At 47.1% G+C, this 22,200-nt stretch overlaps 1 protein-coding gene across 1 annotated transcript; it reads right to left on the bottom strand.

Moving 5' to 3' along the window:
• Positions 1-13: 13 nt before the first annotated feature.
• Positions 14-21,792, bottom strand: LOC147612444 (Putative membrane lipoprotein). The gene is made up of 2 exons (XM_086782792.1): positions 21,344-21,792; positions 14-614 (listed from the first exon to the last, which is right to left on the bottom strand). The coding sequence occupies exons 1-2, from the start codon at positions 21,582-21,584 to the stop codon at positions 301-303; spliced, it is 555 nt and encodes a 184-aa protein (XP_086638918.1). The 5' UTR covers positions 21,585-21,792; the 3' UTR covers positions 14-300.
• Positions 21,793-22,200: the final 408 nt, after the last annotated feature.

Here is a 22,200-nt window from a genome sequence, read left to right as displayed (position 1 = left end):
AAGAGAAAGATCCGATAGAAATCGTGGCACATGTTTCTTAAGTAATGAAAGATCAGTGATGCAATGTATACAAAGCATTTGAAGCACTTTACACGAGCGATAATGAAAGAACAATAATGAAATAACACGAGTCTTCACATAGCTTGAGCATGAGCTCAAGCACAAGGCTGTTTTCTGGTGTGAGGCCTTTCTTTATCAGTGTGATCCCTTCTAAAACCATATTCTGTGTCATCTGTTTCAAACAATCTTCTTATGAAAGAGACTAGCGTCATAGACTAAGGAACACTTCGCCTCATGCGATCATCTAGAATCTTCGGACGGTCCCTTCGAACCAACAAGCGTCCATGATCGTGAAGCTTGAGACCTCAGCTTTTGCTTCCATTTTAGAATGGTCATCTCAATAGAGTGCCAGCTCTTCTTGGCGCCAGGTTCGATTGAGGTAGAAAATGTCGAAGAATGTAAAGACTGAATGCTTCTTACACCCTTCAGCATATTCCTCTGTATCTCAGTTGCCTGGTGGGAGATAGATCTGAACCCTTGATTCCCGGCATCGGCAACCACAGGGGCTGCCACCCTCGCAAAGTTGAATGCTTCACAAGTGACGCATGTAAGAGCTGTATCGACACCATCAGAAACAACAAAGTCAGCATTTTTCCAAACCCAAAGCCATGTCTGATAGCATAAATTACACTAAAACAGCTTACAACACCAATGATACTATTTATGATGTCTAAACGCTGCAAAGGGATCTTAACATAAACTTAAAACTCATACTGGCATCTCTTTCCTACATGTTTGTGGCTCAATAAACACTGAAATCGACTAACACAACCCACATTCCACCCATCATTCCTGTACAGCAAAAAAAATGAGCTACTGCTGCAGCTAAGACATCAAGGCCATGGAACCACTACATGGGTCCATCGGTTTTGGTGCATGGGCGGAGACTTTAATATGATAGAGGCAGCAAAGGACAGACTCGGAGGGGGCATGGCCACAGTTTCAGGCACAGAGTACTCTGCATGGAAGGAGTTGATCCTGGCACTGAGGTAAGGATCCTTGGCATCTTCTAGAGTTTGGGCGTAGCCTCGAGAGCCTGATTTTCTCGCGGTCTGATAAGAGGAGCACCGGCCCCAACCTCTCGCCTTGACAGATTTTATGTGGATGAGTGGGCTTGTGGCCGTGGGGGCATGATCGGCATCTTGGCGGGCACAACTTTCTCGGATCATGCTCTAGTTATTCTAACACTAGAGGACCCTTGGAGGCAAGACAGGCACGCGAGGTCTAGGATTCCAGACAGCCTTATTCAGGACCCGAGATCAGCAGCAGGATAGAGCAGCTTGTTGTGGTAGGTCGAGGCTCCTGTGGGGCTGAGGTATAGGTGGCTGCTGTGGGGCATGGTATAGGCCCTCTGCATATGTGTGCCATGTCTGTGGGTCTGCAATGGGTGTCGGTGTCCGGGGCTCTCTAAAGTGCCGCCATGAGATAGAGCTATCTCTACTCATGAAGAAATGGAAGATCTTTAGCTCCTGTATCTCTGCGAAGGCCCGCCTCTTGCGGCGAGTAAGTCTCCTCATCTCTCTCCTCGACTCCTGCTCTGTGATGGCTCCCAAGGCTCTCTGTATGCGGAGCCATGAGTATAGGGCTCTGCACTCCTCATCATACCATCTGTTTTGGGGCATAGTCCCAAATCTCGCAGGCTCTCCTGAGTGGACACGATGTGGGAAGCTCTGTAATGCAGCCGTGTGTAGGAGTGATGCCAGCTGGGCTGTAATGGTATCCATAGGTGCTAGGGGATCCATGAGTATCCTCTACTCTGCCAGTGTATATGTCTGCCATGTCATGTGTGAAGTAGATGGTAGTGTGTGGTGTGGGTATGTGGGTGGTGATACTGGTGATCCGGCTAGTGAAAATGCCATGTATGTATGATCTACCCCAATAGGACGAGGTGGGATGGAGAATGAGGTGACAAGTTGTGATGCCTCCAAAGACCCCATAATGTAGTCTACCACCGTACCTCCGGTCCGTGTATGACCCCCATGTGGGAAGCATGTCAGCCCTCCTGATCCCGGCCACTGTAGCATCCCGTTATAAATAACGAGACGATGCCTGGCTCCCAACTCTAGTAAGTGGTTCCCATAATGTCCTCTGTCTATGGCATATGGAAGATAATGATGGAATCTGTTTTGGAGTCCTAGACTTGGCTAATTTCATTGTTGTTGGGGTTCCACGGTTGGTGTTGGAGGAAGGGGAGTTACCCTCTATTCGGAAAGAACGTGAGGCACATGCACAGTTATGGAATCGTGTTAATGCCCAAGTCCATTCCTTCATCTTCCTCAATTGCACACCACAAGCGATCAATCACATAAAGCATATGATGCTTGCCAGAGGGATTTGGCAGCATTTGGCTTCTCTCTACAACACGGTATCACCCATGAAGAGAATCTCCTTGGAAGTTCAGATGCGGGTGATGAATCCTGCAAAGTCGTCGACGAAGCGGGAGCATATCAACAAGCTGCAGGCTCTTCAGCAAGAAGTTCTCCAGGCAAGGAAAGAGATATCGTCAGAGGATATGGCCATAACATTGTTCACATTTGCCCTCTTAGTACTCAGCCTTTTACTCTTCTTTGATCACCAGTGGTGGCAGGCTCAGCACCATCACATGGGAGGAGCTTGTGCCCATGGTCTTAGACCAGGAAGAGCGATTCACGAACCCTCCACAGGGCGGAGGTTCTGAGGCCTTGACTAGCCAATGGTGGAAAGGCCGTAACAACAACAAGTCTTCATCGGAGAAGTCTTCTGAGAAGAAGACTGATTCAGATCGAGAGAAACTGAAGGCTGAGAGGACCTGTAATGATTGTGGCAAGAAAGGCCACTATTGGAGAAAGTGTCCCAAGCAGACCGGGAAGAGTGTTGATTCTTTAGCTTCAACTGCAAAGACTCCAGCCTTTGTGCACTTGGAGATGTTGGACACCGATGCTTCATCTTCTTCGAGCGAGCAGTAAGTTGTCTTCACCGCAAAGGATACTCGGGAATGGATTCTTGACAGTGGTGCTTCCAAGCACATGACTCCTTCCCGTGACTTCTTTCAGGATATGAAACGGCAATTAGGTCGCATTTTCATCGGTGACAATTCCACCATACCGATACATAGTGAGGGCCGAATGGAGATCATTCCCGATGGCAGAGGGGGGAAGCATTCCTCTCGTGTTCTTTACATCCCCGCACTTGGTTTTCATCTGTTGTCAGTGCATGAGGTGTGCAAGACTAGCTTCCGAGTGGAGTTTGAGGAGCATTCTGTTGCTCTACGAGACCACGATACTGGCTAGGTTGTTTGGAAAGGCGGCGTGGAGAATGGTATATACAAACGCTCCGCACTCTCCTCTTTGAAAGGTTCTCAGATTGGTGATTTGTGGCATTTTCGGTTTGGCCACTTGAATGTGGATGCGCTGCGGGCGAGCTTTCCACGACCAAATGGTGGTTGGCTTGCTAGATGTTGGCAACAGGCAAGGATGCTATGGTTCTTGCATTCGTGGTAAGTAGCACAGGGAATCTTTTCTAAAGCAAGCTTTGAGGCGGGCTTCAAAACCTTTGGAGTTGGTACACACTAACTTGTGTGGACCTATGCAAATAGCATCCTTGGGAGGTTCTTTGTATTTTATGCTGCTGCTTGATGATTGTAGCCAGATTCACATGGGTTTATTTCCTTTCACAGAAGGACCAAGCTTTTGCTCAGTTCAAGGAGTCACATGTGATGGTGGAGAAAGAGTCTGGCTTACAGATAAAGACTCTTAGGGCTGACAAAGGAGGAGAATTTTCTTTCAATGCTTTCGTGCGGTTTTGTGCGGAACATGGCATCAAGCGGGAGCTAGCCAACACAGGTTCGCCTTCAGAGAATGGAGTAGTTGAGCGTAAGAACAAGACTATGGTGGAGATGGCGAGGACGATGCTGGAGCATCGTGATCTTCCTCGTCCACTTTGGGGAGAGGCTATGGCCACGGTTGTCCATATCCTCAACCGTTCTCCGACGACCTCAGTACCGAACATGACTCCCTTTGAGGCGTATTTTGGCAGGAAACCTGATGTCTCCCATTTCCGTGTGTTTGGGAGCGATGCATATGTTCACATTCCAAAGAAGCAGAGGGGGAAGCTCGACTCAAAATCCCAAAAGCTTGTCTTTGTGGGATATAACTCTCTTTCCAAGGGATATAGGTTGTATGATCCAAAGAGGAACGAGGTTGTCGTCAACACGGATGTGGTTTTTGATGAACATGTTCCGGTTTCCACTGTTGATGAGCCGTCACTTCTTGGTGACCCACATGATTCTGATGATGATTCCCAGTCGATTGTTCCAGCTGGACAGCCTCAATCAGTTGAGGTTGTTGAGCCCGCACTTGGAGATGAGCCCCCGCAATAGCAAGAGGCTCCGCGTTCTGTTCAAGCACCCAAGTGGTTGGTAGACACCCTTTCGGAGTTAGGTGTCACGGAGCTTCCCTCTGAATGGACCACAGAGGACAGACCTCGAAGATCGATAGTTCGTGATAAAAGTCATTCAACGGAGCTTTTACAGGTAAACTATGCTTTGATGTCTCGTATCATGCGGGACAAAGAGCTCACTTCCGTCAAGGAAGCCCTTGCTCAGGATACTTGGAGGAAAGCCATGCAGGTGGAACTGGATGCCATTGAGAAGAATAACACTTGGGAGTTGGTTTCGAGGCCGTCGAAACGGTTTGTCATTGGTGTCAATTGGGTCTTTAAGACCAAGTATACGTTAGATGGGTCGGTGGACAAACACAAAGCCAGACTTGTGGCTAAAGGTTATGCTCAGCGGCCTGGTATCAACTATGAGGATACCTTTGCACCAACAGCGAGGATGACCACGATTCGGACCGTTCTCGCCCTTGCTTCTTCTCAACGGTAGCCCGTATTTCAAATGGATGTTAGATCTCCATTCCTTAATAGTGATATGCAAGAGGAGGTGTATGTTGAGCAACCTCCAGGCTTTGAGGTTCCGGGATCAAAGGGAATGGTTTCTAAGTTGCGGAAGGCCTTGTATGGTCTTAAGCAGGCTCCCAGGGCTTGGAATCATAAGATTGATTCCTTCTTTCTACAGAATAGATTCCAGAGATCGGTGCAGATCCCAACCTATATCTCGCGGCATGGTCACGTTGATCATCCTTTATGTGGATGACCTCATTCTCACCGGCGGTCATATGGAGCACATACTCCACTTCTTCTTGGGATTGGAGATCTGGCAGACCTAGAGGGGGTTCTTTGTCTCTTAGCAGCCGTATGTCCATGAGTTGCTTGAGGCCTTCGGGATGGAGAACTGCAAGCCTATCACGTCATCGATGGACCCAAACACGAAGCTTATAGTGAATGATCCTTGTGAACCAATTGATGCCTCTCTGTATCAGAAGCTGGTTGGTTCATTGATCTGTTTATTGAACACCATATTGGACTTGAGCTTTCCTGTGGGGTTGTTGAGCTCATTTATGTAGACGCTGTTGAAGTCTCATTGGGACGCAAGATTCTGTTAGAAGTCATCTCCTGTCTATTTGTATACACCAGGGCCTCTGTTGTGGGTGTGCCCGCCCGTATATCATTTTTCCACACTCCCCGTATTTTTTCCCTATTTTTCCCACTTTTTTCTAGTGGCTGGAGGGCTGCCAGTTGATGCCAGGAGCACTCTGAAGCTGGCCGACTGCATCTGTAGCAGTCGTGGGCTGTCTGAGTGCTGGCCGACTTGTTCTGTGCAGACGTGGGACACCAGATGCTGGCCAACTGCTGTTTTTCAGCAGTCGTGGACATTTACCTAGTCATGGGCACTTTTTAGTGCTGGCCGACTGCCCTCATGGGCTTGTATATATTGCCCCCCATCCTCCTCCACTTTCTCATTCAGTTATCTCCGGGATCTTGTGTATAGAGAAGAGTTTACACACATCTCTCAGTGTTTCTTGTGCTGATTATTTTCTGCAGTCTACTTGCTCGTCTACCCAAGTTTGGATATCATTTCCGCTGCATATTCTGACATGGTATCAGAGCCTAGGGCTCTAGGAGATCTTGGGCGTTTTTCTGAGCAAGAGGGGGAGCAACAGGTTGCTGATCGGTGGACTGTTTCGGGCTGAACGGGAAGTGAAGGTGCAAGAGGAAGGCGGGCAGAGGGGCTGGACAGCCACTTGCATATATTCTGATTTTCAGATTTTTTCCCACCCACCCACCCTTTCAGGTTACTCTCCGAGATGGCGGATTTACTCGAGATGGCAGAGAAGCACGTGAAGATTCCGACTCTTCCCACGTTCCCAGTGGATCGGCAGTTGGACGGGTCCAATTATGGCATCTGGAAGGTCATGATGGAGTCAGTTCTGGAGTCATATGATCTTGCTGATTTTATTATCAAAGGGGTGCCAAGGCCGGAAGCTGAGGAAGGGGAGGTATTATCCGCGAGGAAGGACCGAGAGGCACAGGCACAAATGTGGGACCGTGTCAACGCCAGGGTCCGGTCATTTATATTCCTCAATTGCACACCACAGGTGATCAACCATGTGAAGCACATGACGCTAGCGAGAGGCATATGGGAGCACTTGGCTTCTTTGTACAACAGGGTGTCACCCATGAAGCGGATATCCTTGGAAGTGCAGATGCGGGTTATGAACCCTGCAAAGTCTTCGACGATGCGGGAACACATTAACAAGCTGCAGGCCCTTCAGCAGGAAGTCCTTCAAGCTGGGAAAGAGATATCGTCCGAAGATATGGCCATCACGTTACTTTCCCACTTGCCTGGTCAGTATTCCGCTTTCTATTCCTCGTTGATCACGAGTGGCAGGCTCAGCACCATCACGTGGGAGGAGCTTGTGCCCATGGTCCTGGACCAGGAGGAACGATTTACGAACCCTCCTAAGGGTGGAGGTTCGGAGGCCTTTACTGGCCAACGGTCGAAAGGCCGTAACTCGGGCAAGGGGAAGGCTTCATCGGAGAAGTCTTCTGAGAAGATGTCCGACGCTGACCGCGAGAAACTAAAGGCAGAGAGGACCTGTAATGATTGTGGCGAGAAAGGCCACTACTGGAGGTAGTGTCCCAAGCGGAAGACCGAGAAGGGTGAAGACTCCTCAGCAATCATGAAGACTCCGGCTTTTGTGCACCTGGAGGTGATGGACACCGATGCTTCATTTTCTTCAGGCAGGGAGGAGATTGGAGGACTCTCCGCAACGGATACTCGGGAGTGGATTCTCGATAGTGGTGCTTCCAGGCACATGACTCCTTCCCGTTCCAGTTTACAGGATCTCTGCAGGTGTTCTGGTCATATTCTTACTGGGGATACGTTCACTATCCCAGTTCACAGTGAGGGCAGGATGGAGATAGTTCCCGATGGCAAAGGGGGGAAGCATTCCTCCCAGGTGTTGTATGTTCCGGCACTTGGTTTTCATCTGTTGTCAGTGCATCAGGTTTGCAAGACTGGCGTACGGGTGGAGTTTGATGAGCATTTTGTTGCTCTCCGGGACAAAGCAACAGGCCAAGTGGTTTGGAAAGGCGGAGTGGAGAATGGAGTCTACAGGCTTTCAGCACTCTCTCTCCCAGGTCCTCAAGATTGTGATGAGTTGGCAGTGTGGTAATAGCTACTCACGTGTGGATACGCTGCAGGTGCGGGCTTTCCGGGACCAGATGGTGGATAGCTTACCAGTAGATGGCAGCAGTTGGCAGGAACTTTCCAATACTGATGTTGGTAGTTCTTGTGTGTTCGTGAGTCAGAGGAAGCTGAACAGGTCACTTATGCTCTGATGTCTCGTCGTGTTCGGGACATAGAACTTCCAGTAGTTGCGGATGTTCTTTCCACGGGGACCTTTCGGAAAGCCAGGCAGGTGACAGGTGTTTGCTTGCAGAAGGAGGTGGTTTCTCCAGGCTTTGTGGTTCCGGATTCAGAGGGGGTGGTTGACAGGTTTCATCAGGTTTCCAGGACTTGCTTGTGCACCGTAACAGGTGTTGATCCTAGTGAGCAGTGTGATGTCTCTGTGACTCAGAAGCTGTATGGTTCATTGATCTGGTTGATGGACACCGGATTGGACAGGAGCTTCCTGATGAGGCAGTTGAGCTCTTGGTTGCAGATGTCTCTTTGGGAGGCAGGATCGCGTTTCCTGTGGTTTCTGCGGCATGCGAAGGATCAGAGACTCTTTTACACAGGAGGGGGATTGTTGGATGGAGTCCGACTCCGCGGTTGGAGTGACTCGGTTTGGGGAGGAGATCCGGACACGAGGGGATCTACTTCAGGCCCAGTAGCAGTTCTACGGAGCAGCAGGAGGAGGTTGCATGGCAGGTTTGGGCTTCCATTGGAGGAACCCATGGTCATCCAGAGGCACTTTGTTCGTGAACAGATCGTTGCTGATGACATCTTGCTGGAGTTATGTTCGACGGAGGACAGTACGGTGGACCTCTTCACGAAGTCGCTCTCAGGATTTGCTCAGGCGGCACCCCAGCTCCCAGTGGTTGGTTACACAGCCAGGAGCTGAGAGGGGGTGTTAGAAGTCATCTCCTGTCTATTTGTATACACCAGGGCCTCTGTTGTGGGTGTGCCCGCCCGTATATCATTTTTCCACACTCCCCGTATTTTTTCCCTATTTTTCCCATTTTTTTCTAGTGGCTGGAGGGCTGCCAGTTGATGCCAGGAGCACTCTGAAGCTGGCCGACTGCATCTGTAGCAGTCGTGGGCTGTCTGAGTGCTGGCCGACTTGTTCTGTGCAGACGTGGGACACCAGATGCTGGCCGACTGCTGTTTTTCAGCAGTCGTGGACATTTACCTAGTCGTGGGCACTTTTTAGTGCTGGCCGACTGCCCTCATGGGCTTGTATATATTGCCCCCCATCCTCCTCCACTTTCTCATTCAGTTATCTCCGGGATCTTGTGTATAGAGAAGAGTTTACACACATCTCTCAGTGTTTCTTGTGCTGATTATTTTCTGCAGTCTACTTGCTCGTCTACCCAAGTTTGGATATCATTTCCGCTGCATATTCTGACAGATTCCGGATCTCGCGGGATCAACATGGTACAAAGGATCTTGGACTCTTCTACACCACTGGAGGTGAAACGAAGGAATGAGTTTGACTCCAAGGTTGGAGTGACTCGGATTGGGAAGGAGATCCAGACACGAGGAGATCTACATCAAGCTACAATTTTTCCCTCGGCTCAAGAGCTGTTTCATGGAGCAGCAAGAGGCAACCAACTATTGCCTTGTTGTCGACAGAGGCAGAGTACCAAGCTGCTTGTGGTGCTCCTTGCAAGGTTGTGTAGCTGCTGAGGTTGCTTGGCAAGATTGGGTTTCCACAAAAGGAGCCCACAGTCATCCAGTGCGATAAACAGAGTTGTATCGCTATTGCTCCGAACCCGGTCTTCAATGCCCGAACCAAGCACATAGAGATACAATATCACTTTGTTCATGAGAAGATCTTGGCTGGTGACATCTTGCTTCTTTATTGTTCGACGGAGGACAATGCGGCGGACCTCTTCACGAAGTCTCTACCTCAAGCGATGCTCCGGCACCACTCCAACACACTGGGATTGGTTCCACATCCAGGAGCTGAGAGGGGGTGTTAGCAATCATCTCCTGTCTGTACACTATGTCAGGGCCTCTGTTGTGGGTGTGCCCGCCCAATTTTGGTGTTTCCCTATTCTTCCTCACTTCCATGTATTTTCCCCATTTTTTGCTAGGTGTGGGAGAGGTTGTTTTCTGCCTGTCAGCTCTGTATCAGATGCTGGCCGACTGGACTCTGCTAACTGACCTAACCTGACCTGCAGTAGTGGCCAATTGTGCTTATTGCTGGTCGTGAGCATCTATGCTGCTGTCGGCCTGTTTTGGGTTGGCCGACCAGCAGCCTGCAGCCATATAAAATGGCCCCTTGCCCCCCCCCACTCTCCATTGTACATTCCGAGATTTATTGGTGTATATAGCAGAGTTACACTAGCTTTTGTGTCTCTTTCATCTGTGTATTGCTCTCTACAGCAGTTGTCTTCATTTCCGCCGTGCATTCTGACAGGGATATGCCAGGTCCCTTGGAGATTGGCTTGCACACAAGCACTTCCCCCAGAGCTTCAGGAGAGAGACATGACAAGGATCCAGGGTAGAGACAGGCTCAGCATCGACATTGTCACATGCATCCTCCACTAGGTTCTATGTGACAAACTAGCTCTACATCAGTGCACATTCATCAGTAGGAATCCCCCTTATCAACAATGTTTGCTTCAAATTGCAAGCATCGTAAGGGTTGTTTGCTCTTTAAACAAATTTATTTTCTCATTTGGCCCATTGTAAGCCCTCAGTCCAAGGACAATTAGGCACGAGCTACGTAGGTCAGTCTCTGAGCCTTAGCAATTAGTCAAGTATCAACCCTCTTAACCCACTTGGAGATTCTATCAAACAGCGCATGTAGAAGTCCAGCATAGCTGTAGAGTCGCATTATGGCATTTAGTTGCATTAAGTCTACTAACATGAAATACAAGATGAACTTTCACATGAGAAGGCAAATCCAATTCATATGCGACTGAACCAATCCGTCGTGTAATACGAAATGGTCCGCAGTATCTAGGGGATAATTTCGGAGATCAACCTATCCGTAAAGTCTGGGAATCTTTTGGAACTCGCAAATATACCATCGTTCCTTTAGAGAACTCTCTGGGTGAACAATGTCTATTAGAATAAAATCTATCTCTGTCTTGAGCACTTCTAATAGATTCCTTCGCAACTTGTAACATTTCTTGCATATCTTGCAGAAAATTACGTGCTCCGTCATGCTGAAGTCCTGAAAATCCCACTGTAATAGGTGATCTAGGTTGAAAACCATACATAAGCATAAAAGGACTAAAACTGGTACTCGTATCCTTAGTACTATTGAAACCGATCCCGTCAAGTGGGAATAGACTCCGTTGGACACCCACTCGCGTAATAGCACAACTTAATACCACAATTTGAAAATGGACAACTTAATAACAACTTGAAATTGAAATGAAATGGAATGAGATAGATGGACACCAGCACTGGGGTCGAAACATGGGCCAACCCCCCCCCCCTCAATATATGATATATTTATTGGGAGTATTTGACAAATACAATGCTCCATGGGTTCCAAGAACCAAATGATGTCCATGTACAAATGAATACAGTACCAAACAAGAGGCTCGAAGTAGATATTCGAAGTAGAGCGACCACTTGAGTGGTCCAGTCTCTACTCTACATCGATGCACTATTCATCAGTAGGAATCATCCTTTTAGGAATATTTTGTCGTATGCCATGACCCCATTGTGAGCCCTCAGTCCAGGGACAGTCAGGCACGAGCTACATAGGTCAGCATTGAGCATTAGAGGCCAGTCAAGTGTCAATCCTCTTAACCCACTTGGAGATTCTATCACATAGTGCATGTAGAAGTCCAGCCATAGCTGTAGAGTTGCATTAGAACATTTAGTTGCACAGTATAGAGGCCTATGGGACAACCAAAGGCCAACCCATGGCCACAAGGACTCAGCCGACAATAGTAGCACACCTGGCCATCACTAGGACTCAGTCGATAACTTCTGAAGCTTCATTACTACAATCAGCCAACAGGAGTTCTCAGTCGGCCAGCACAAGGTGTGGCTCAACAGGTGGTCGTGGCTCAACAGGTGGTCGGTCAGCCCTTCAGTCGGTTGGCATCAAACGTAGCATTTCTAATAAGCGAAGCATTTTTTATAGCATTTAATGCTAATAAATGTTAGAAGCAACTAGCCGACAGCCTTATGCTGGCCAACCAACAGCTTGGAGCCATATAAATGCAAGCGCTTCAATTCCCATTCATTCATTCACGTATTCAGCATAAAATAAGCAGCTAAGACCAGTTCCAAGCATTGCCAAAGCTCCATGAAGGGTTAACTTCAGCATATGTGCATCCCTCAGTTTTGGGGTTGCATAGTGGTCATTGAAGTGCCATTCAAAGGAGCTTGGATAGAATCTGGATCAACCTGCGTTGGGTCTACATCGTCCTTGCGTTGGCAGTCATCAGTCATCCTTCATTCTCATTGTAAGTTCTCCAAAGATTAATGTAAGAAAATACTCTTGCTTGCAAGGGGGGGGGGGGGGGGGGGGGGGAGGAGGGGAGGCTTCAGTGGGTAAATTGGGACCCACTATTGTATCGACTCTTATCTGCTTTTATCTTCTACTCTCTCTCTCTCTCTCTCTCTCTCTCTCTCTCTCTCTCTCTCTCTCTCTCTCTCTCTAAGTGGAATTGCACAAACTCACGAGAATAAAGAAGGCTTTGTTGCGTGTTACAACAATCACCCTCTTGCATGCTATAGACATCGACTCTGCTATCCCTCCAAAATGGTTGACCCCTACCCTAGACTTGACTCCCCCACTGTGGCTAGGCGTGTTTACCAGGCATGATATTCTTTTGGCAGTCCACGAAGAGAACGAGGGCACTGATTTGCTCACTTTTTCTATTGGTTCACATGGCACATTAGAGAGATCCAAGCCCCCCTTGGAGGATTTTAGTGGTTGCACCTTACAATGGGTGAGGGTGATTGGATTTCAGGCGTTGAAGTGGCACATAGACCCCCCACTTGCCAAAATGACCAGGGAGAGATTCTCATGGCTCTAGATATGGGAGAGCCGACCTCTCACGCGCCTCCAATGGGACCTCGGAGAGTGGACTTGGCATAACCCTGCTGATCAGGAGGAGACATTGGATGCCCCCTTTTTTGCATATACAACGCAACTAGGCCGCAGGATTCAGATGCCAAAGATTTTGATGGCACCCCAGCAGCAACAGTACATTGGCAGTCATCACAGGACCCCTCTCAGCGTCTCCTCTCAGGTTTTTGGAAGAGGCTCTGGGACAATTTTTCGACCTTTTGCGACCACCCTTAGGAGTCTCAGCGTCGTTGCCTTTGCAATTGCCCGAAGGCTCAGCAAGTTTGGCAGCGAAATCTCTACATCTTCACAATGGATAGGACTCAACCCAGATCATTTCTTGGGGCACTTCGCTTGGGCCACAAAGGCTGAGATGGTTAGGGTTTATGAGGAGGATGGTGGGGGGCTTGCCCTTCAGGTCTCTCACCTCCGCATTTTGGCAGTACCAGTCACAGCCCCATCTACGGACCACTGGAGACCGGGCTCATGTCAGAGATGGGAGATTTGCGGTAGCATTGCCGCCTAGCACATATGGCGAGCTAGATGCATGAAGCCATAGAGGGTACCCACACTCCGCTTGCGGAGTCCATCAGGAGCATTTGGCTCGACATCATCCATACCCTCCACGGTCAGTGGGGGAAGTTGCAGGGAGACTCTGACCGCATGCGGACGCGGCGAGCGACGAGCGCCGAGAAGCTTTCTTGAGGCTTTGGAGGCCTGGCCCTTTTCTTACCAATAGAGGAGGTGATCTCACCTGGCATTACATACCACTTCTGTGGTTATTCCGCCCTCCCCCTGTACGAGCTAGCCTTCTCCTCACAGAGCGGCCAACCGGAAGGGAAGTGCATCTTTCTCCACCCCTTGATTATTTGATCCCCGCCCTATACATGAGGCGAGGTTATATCTAGCCCTTCGTTGTTGTATTTGGCCCATCGTGGCTGTTTTTCATTAACTAATAGAAGGATCTTTTTCTAGGAGAAAAAAAAAAAGCAAAGCCAGCCAATCACTAGCCAAGACAAGTATGCCGGCTGCCCATGTGCCCTTCACATGCCGGCTGCCCATGTGCCCTTGGACTGGCCATACTGCCTCTCGAGGCACCGCATAGCTGCACATACAGATGCCTCAAGGCTGGCCAAGCTGCCCCCTCTGCTTTTTCCTTCAAAAAAATCTGGCACCCACCACACACACTTTTCTCTCTTTGAGCCAAACTAATCTGTGGGTTGCTCCTCTTCCCTTGGACTGGCCCAAAACAGGCCGCCCTAGAGTTCTCCTTCTCCCCGACTTGCTAGCTGGATGTCAATCTGATGATCTTCCGATCTGTTTGGCTTCTTGCTTTGACTTGTCAAGACAATTTTCAGCCATTTGTCCCTTATTTCCACATTGGAAACACTTCCCTTCTTGGGCGTATTCCTCACGTTGCTTGAGGGACAATCTTCTTCGAAAGAGTGGAGGTTTGTCCCCACTCCCATCCTTCTTCTCTTGAGACCCGCCTCTTGATGGGGATCGGTCTTTAAACTTCTTTCTTTGAGGTGGATCCCAACTGTCGTTCTTTGGCTTGCCGTCCATCCAAGGCATGTACAAGGCCTCCACTTGCAAAGCTGTCTTGAGCTTCTTCCAAAAATTTTGGTCCAACCATATAGACTGCTTGCATAAGCTTAGGTTTGTAATCCATTCACACGAACTTACGCATTTCCATTAGTGGTGGAATATGAGTATTTGAAGTAAACTTCACAGAAACTGCTGAAACGTTGTTAAGGTAAGATGCCACATTCTCACCAACTTTCTGCTTTACCTCATCCCATTCCTTTTGCACATCTACTTCAAAGTTTGTGGGTAGAAACTTTTTGTTGAACATAACCTTGAAGTTGGTCCATGTCTTTGGCTTGGTCCATTCTTGTACCACGTTTAGCCACCAATTCAAGGTGGAATCCTTCGAACCATTCAAAGCTTTGACTTTTCGGAGTAGTCATCTCCTCCAAAAGCAGCATCAAACTGGTTAACAAAAGATAGAGCTTTTTGGGTATCCCGCTTTCCATGAAAAACATCAAACTTGACGCTCTTATCTCCCAGATTGAAGTCCATCTTGTCGGTTGATGAAGGCTCCTTTGCCTTCCTTTCTCTGGCTTGTCCTGAAGAGGCATCTGAGATAGCAGGCGAGGGAATAGCCTCCCCCATGGAAAACAGGCCTGGTGACTCTTGATCCTTCCGAAATGGTGACTCCTTTGGCTTGAAGATAGGCTTTGGCAGCTTCAATTCCTTCGGCTTCGATGACTCGGTCCTTGATGAAATCTTCAAACATCCAAGCCCTTCTATGGTCTTGTTCCTTCTTGGCTCTCCAAGCAAGGAATTCTTCGTCTTGGAGAAACTGTCTAAACTGCTGAAAATCTCGATACTCTACTGATGTCATGGCCGCGGTCTCACGAGAAATAGATCCACGACCTTGGTTCCCATCCTGAAGTCCTGGATCGGCCTCATAGTTGCTCCCTTCATTAGGCTCTTGGTTTCCCTCTTCTCTTGACATGGCTCTGTTACCCCAAGAAAGTTTCTTCAAGAGAAATCCTACTCTGATACTACTATGAACCCAGCGGGGCGTGCCGTGATAAATTCTACCAGATGTCCAAGAGATAGAGATATAGAGAGAGGGGGGAATAGGGATCTTGCACAATACACCACACTGAGCGGGAAACAAGCCCTACCCCCTATTTATTTAGAAACAATCCACGGGCACTAGCCAAGATCAATACAACAATAAATACAAAAGCAAACAAATATGCCAATGTAGAATCCCAAGTCGAAGTCGGTGTCGAGGCACGAGATCTCTGATGCCGAGCACACCACGGGAATGACCCACAAGAATCTCTCACCGGACTAGAGAGAGAGGAGAGAGAGAGAGGGGGGGGAATAGGGATCTTGCACGATACACCACACTGAGCGGAAAACAAGCCCTATCCCCTTTCAGGAATTTATTCAGAAACAATCCACGCCAAGATCAATACAACAATAAATACAAAAGCGAACAAATATGGCGATGTAGAATCCCTAGTCGAAGTCGGTGTCCAAGCACGAGATCTCTGATGCCAAGCACACCACGAGGATGACCCACAAGAATCTCTCACCGGACTAATACCAGATCCAATATCGAAGTCCAAATCCAAATCCAAGTCCAAGTTCAAGTCCAAAACCAAGTCCACATCCAAGAAAACTCAATACCCAATTTGTAGTATATCCTCAAGAAAGCAAACACCAAGTTGGCGATGGAACCCTTAACCTTGATGGCGGATTTATGAATCTGGAGTCAAATCTCTTACCAAAAACTTGAGCAGTGCCGGCGGCGGCTGAGAGCAGCACTAGGCAGAGCAAAGCAGCACAGCACAGCACAACACAGGGGCGGCGACGGCGGTGCAGGGCGGAGCTGGGTAGCACAAGGCGGCACAGAGGTGGCACAGGGCAACTGTCTGTCGGTAGCGGCAGCGACAAGTAGATGAAGATGATAAAGATGAGGATCTCCTTGCTCTCCACAAGCTTGTTGCCAAAGAAGAGGGCCTCAAGGCTCTTTTTATACTTGGGGGGCTTACTTTTTTTTTGCAAAAAGCAATACTTTGTGCTTTGCTTTTCTCTTTTTGCTTTAAATTTTTTAATAATGATAATATATTACTAATCTTTTGCCAAAGTTCTTGAATTATTGCTATCCTAGCTTCAGGGCCTTGCTTTTTGGCCTTGGAGCTACTTTTTGAAAAAGCAACTTTTACTTTTTGATCTGGCTCAGTGTCCTCTTTCCAATGGTGCCCTTGGCTCACGGTCAACTCAATTTGACTTTTTGCTTTTTCTTGCTTTTTGTCCAAAATTAGTGCTTTTTCTTGAGCCAACTTCATGATCCATGTTCCCATTCTTTCATCAACATGTCCATGCGTCTGGCCATGTTTTCCATCATGTGAAATAGAGCTAGGAGAGCCAAATAGTTACAGAAACAGTAGTATACTTGTGTGTTGGGCAAGAGGCGGAGTCGTCCAACCTCCTAGTGCCATGTGGTAGTTTAAGGTGGTGTCCACACACTTATGTGTGATTACTTGATCAAAAGAGTGCCGATAAGTTGGGCGGCCATACCTTGGGTCCTGGGCACTGACCAATGGCCGGTGCCTAACACGAGTCTACAGCAAGGATAATATTTTATGTATTTTTCCATTGGCCGATAGCAATTGGCCAGCATAGATTGGTGTCCCAAGGCTTTATACCCAAGTATACCCATTTAAAACATTTCACGAGTTTTTTTCAGTGTTTTTACTAATGAGGTTTAAAAACACGCCTTTTTAGATATCATATTGTTAATTTGTCTATATATTTTACATGTGTTTGAACTAGATGCTCTTTGAAGATTTCTTGCATTAACCAACTGAAGGTAGCAATCACATTTATTAATCCAAATGGTATTACTTTAAATTTATAATGTCCATATTAAAGGCAATCTTAGGAATTTAATCCTAATCTAATAGTACCCTGACTTCACTTCAATCTTTAAAAATAATTGGACAATGGTACTATCATCCTATTGGAGTGTTACATGTGGAAGCTCTAGGAGTCTTCTTTCAGCCCTAAACACCATCTGGGAACATGCTGATGCAAAACACATGCAGAAGAGAGAAGAGAGAGAGAGAGAGATAGCTGAGTATTCAGTATATCAAATGTACAAAAAGGTACAAGTGTTCTTGCAGCCCTTGGCTGCCTTCAATGAAAAGGTATTAAACCCAAACTAAGCCTAGTTCTATGACCCAGCCCATTGCTGGACTGAATGAATCAAATCGTTGGGCAAAACTGCCTTTTATAGGCTGGACATGACACCATAAACTGGCTGACTGCTGGTCGTCCAGCTACCTGGACAAACATCTAACTTTTGCGGCAGCCGTCTGGACATCAAGCTGTATCTGCTGGCTGACAGCCCCTCTATGTCCATCATTAGTCAAATCCCTGCCAAAACTAGCAATTCATGCTCCTAATCTCTAGTTCTGATCTATCTTTATCTGGTTGCTCTCCTCAGCATTAGCTCTGAGCTCAGCCAGTGCATGTCTTGCACATGACTTGGAGGTAGATGTCATATCTTCCCCAATCATGGATTAACATCATTTTAACGCATGAATGGCCGTCTGAGAATCACATCATAAGTCGTGGGTCTTCCAAAGTCAACATTAGCAAGTGTATGTTCATAGGCCAGGCCAGATGGCATTGCTTCTACCTCTTTCAAAATTCCTATGGGTGTTCCCTAGTTTCCATCATCTAATTTGAGGAGAATCTTTGAAGGTTTTTGCTCCCCCATCTTCCCCACATGTCTTTTGTAGCTATGCTCACTCCCGCACCCCCCCCGCCCGGGTGTCTAGGATCACAGTTTTGTACACGTCCTGCCATTCAATTTGATTGGAATGTTGGCATTTATATCATCACCTTCAAAATACTCAATCAAAATAGGCTAGAGATATGGTGCTCCACCTCACGTTTTCTCAATAGGTTTTTCCAAGAGGGGCCCACACTCACAAAATATAGTTTGTGAAATAATTCATGAGTCAAGAACTAGGACAACACTTGGATTGCGACCTTGGTTTAAAATATAATGGTTCAATTATCAAAGTTGAAACTTTGTGCTTAGATGTTGTGCTCTCTGCTACAGTGCTTGTTTTTTACACTGAATAGGCGGCAAGTTTATCGAAGCATGTAAGTGTCATGTGCATGCACATGGGCATGACTAACCCAAGGCTAGTCCCTAAAGGGCAGCAGATAAACAATAGATTTAGTGCATCTTTAGGCTCAGGCAAAAGGTTCAAAAGAAGCCCGATTGGATAGCATGTCAGTTGGCCAAGTGGACAGTCCCACCGATGCCATGGGTTTTTGGTGTCCTTGAACTTGCTGACAATAACCAATCAGCTCATTAATGGGCACAATTGGGACCTATATAACGGTGCATCCAATCTTTGATTCAGCATCTGACATTTTACGAGTGTTGGGTCACAGTAGATAGGTAGGATAGGGTTTTCCACCTTTTTGAGGTATGCCTATGGCTGCTAGAAACATGTACCTTTTTTGTACTATATGAATATATCGAAATACATAGCCATCTCTCCCTCTCTCTCTCTCTCTCTCTATTCTCTATCTATGTCGATTGTTCTTGCGTCAAGTGTTCCTATGCAGTGTTTAGGGCTAAAAGATGACAGAGAGCTTTTGCGCATGTAACATTGGTATCAGAGCATCAAGCTCAGCAAGGCTAAGCATTGATGGTGTCCCAGATGAAGGTGCACAGTCCAAGGAGAGTAACACAAGACATGGAAGAAATTCCCAGCAGGTTGGATTGGTGGTGTTCCACGAGACCCAAGGGGAATGGCAACCATGTGAGTCGGATGCCACTTGGGGCATACCAGGAAAGGCTTTCAGGAAAACGGTTCCAAGGGATGATAATCATCCAAGGGGTGGAGTGAGATTGCCAAACTCAATACTCAGGAAAAGAAGACCAAAGAAAGTGTTCACGGACAGGGTATGAAAGGCCAGGGGACAAGTGGAACAAATGCGCAGATATACACCAGACTTTGGATTGAAATCAGAGACCTAAGGCAAGGCTTTCAGTAGAAGTTCGAATCCCATCATCAAGTTTAGCAAGAGGGGATGTCATGTGCATGCACATGGGCACGACTAACCCAAGGCTAATCCCTGAAGGACTACAGATAAACAATAGATTTAGGGCATTATTAGGCTTAGGCAAAAGGTCCAAAAGAAGCCCGGTTGGACAGCATGTCAATCGGCCAGGTGGACAGCATTCCACCGACAAGGTCGGCAGCATTTATGCCTTGCACTGGCCGACAAACCAGTCAACTGATTTGGGACCTATATAACGACACATCCAGCCTTTGATTCAGCATCTAACACTTTACAAGTGTTGGGTCACAATAGATAGGTACGATAGGGTTTTCCACCTTTTTGGGGTACGCCTATGGCTGCCAGAAACCTGTACCTTTTTGTACTATATGAACAGCCATATCTCTCTCTCTCTCTCTCTCTCTCTCTCTCTCTCTCTCTCTCTCTCTCCCCCCCCCGATCGGCCACAATCACCTCATCAGCTCCAGATCCAGGACATGCTCCACCACCATCGAGCTACCTTTCCACGTGACATAGCTGAGGGAGACCTCTCGGCCATACTCGTCAACCCCATGCTTGACATTTTGGAGAGTGGTATACCATCTACTCGGAGATGATGTTGCTCCCATGTTTTTATGTTCTTAGTTTTCCATGATTAGTTTCCATGGACAGTTTTGTATCACCCCAGTGAGATAGCTATGTTTATGTTTTCATTATGTTTTATTTTCCATTCCATGATGAGATATGCCATGGACATTATTGTACCACTTTGGTCTCATAGGCCCATTGGGTCTTTAGTAGACGCTTAATCTCTCTCTCTCTCTCTCTCTCTCTCTCTCTCTCTCTCTCTCTCTATGTCAATTGTTCTTGCATCAAGTGTTCCTATGCAGTGTTCAGGGCTGAAAGATGCCACAGAGCGCTTCCACGCATGTAGCAGTAAGTGCCAAATGTGGCATTTATTAGACATGTAAAACCCCTTTGTTTGAAAAGTGGCTGATTTGTTTGATTCAATGTTGCATTGGTGTGTTCTGCCTCATATTTTTTTTCCACCGAGTCACAACCTCAATGACCATATAGATTGAGGCATTCAGCACCTTTGCCTTCTCCGTTGTTCTCATCACTTTGTAGTAGGAGTCAAACTGATTGAGCTAGCCAATTACCTCTATAAGGGTATGAGCTTTAAGTATTGGTGTGGAGATTCTACTTCAAAGAAACCCAAAATTCGATCATGTGAATCACTGGATCTCCTCTGCGTTTTGAGGCAAGTTTGTGAACTTGCAATCCAATGTTTTTGGTCTTGCCTGTTAGGATGATGCCACCTCCAAATTTGACATTAATTCCTAATAATTTGGAATTATCAACTTCATTATGCAATGCCTTGCGATTTACTTCACGGTCCGAAATATGAGTTATACTTTGTTATCATAAAGTCAAACTTCTTGGTTCAATCCTATGATTCCTTGATTATTCACAGACTTTAAAAAAGTAGTTTGATGATCTTTAGCCTCATGTGCGATAAGAGACCTTGCTTGGTGCATCATTGGATGTACTAACCCGGGCACCCAAAAAAGCCAGTCTATCCACCGATGCTTCAGTGGCCCGCCAAAGGGCCAGTTCTGCTTCAATACTTCTCTCGCTTTTGTGCCTGATCAGCTTTTTGTGGGTCTACATTGGATGAAAACAAGCCACACAAAACCCACCCCTCCACGCCACTGGACCATTACTGTGCAGCTGGAGATCTCTTTTAACACCCATTCATCACAGAACCTAAAACTAAAATTCTGAGGACTTCCAATCAAGTAATCAATGCAAAAGGGGAGGAGAAATGCCCCAAGAAAAAAAAAACTAAAACTAAAATTCTGAGGACTTCCAATCAAGCAATCAATGCAAAAGGGGAGGAGAAATGCCCCAAGAAAAAACATAGGATGAAAAAAAACCTATAAAATATATACCCATCTACACTTAGTACAAAACAAGACCCAACAAAGCCTTAAAATCTATCAGACAAAAACTAGGCGCATCCAGACACCAGCCAGAACAAAAGCTTATCCATACATCAGACTAATAGAACACAAAGAGTGTACCGTTGTAAGGGAGACAGGTGAGACCGCTGGCAGGGAGGCCGATGCCAAAGCCGATGAAGGTGAGGCCGACGCTGAAGCCGACGCCGCAGCCACCTCCCACAAAGCCCACTGCCTCGGGCCCAAAGCCCGGGCCCCAACCTACGCCACATCCAGCGCCGACTCCCATTCCCCAGAACGCCCCGTACGTGGGGTGCACCGGGTTCCACCGCTGGTACCTCCGGAACAGGCCGATGATGGTCATCTATGCTGCTACCACTACACACACACACACACACACACATACAGTAGCTCGCAAGATGCTACCAACAGCGTTGCATGCTCCTCCCGAGTACACGCCCAGTGACGCTCACGTGTTTCAGTAAAGATAGTCCATTTTACTCGATATACGCTGCCAAACTAGGTTATACTATCCGGACTCAATACAACCTTACACTGTCCTTGCCAAAAAGAAACTTCGTGAGTGTTCGGGAAACTATTTTTAATTAATTAGTTCTCTTGCTATAATAAAACGTTTTTCGAGATTTAATTAATAAATTAATGCATTTGATGCTTCTTTCTTTTAATTTGAACCTTCCGAAATCTAATGTTTTTTACACCCTCTATTTTTTAATACCAAAATAAGTCTCTCGATTATGCAGATTTTTTCATGCCTTGAGTCTTCCTCCTCCTTTCTTTCCTTTCTTCATGCACACACATCGTGTTCTTCATCTCTCTCTATGCGATGCGTTGAACATCACTACTTCTTTTGTCTTGTTGTGTGCGTAGCACACAGCACAGCTCTATTGCACCTAGGTAAGGATGCAAGGGAAGTTTCAGTGTTGCATGCTTTCTTTCTCTCCCCCTCTCCCTCTCACCAC

Source organism: Cibotium barometz, chromosome 45, assembly GCF_041138505.1.
Source record: "Cibotium barometz isolate CiBa-2024 chromosome 45, ASM4113850v1, whole genome shotgun sequence".
Lineage (NCBI taxonomy): Eukaryota > Viridiplantae > Streptophyta > Polypodiopsida > Cyatheales > Cibotiaceae > Cibotium > Cibotium barometz.
This window is presented reverse-complemented; position numbering and strand designations above follow the sequence as displayed.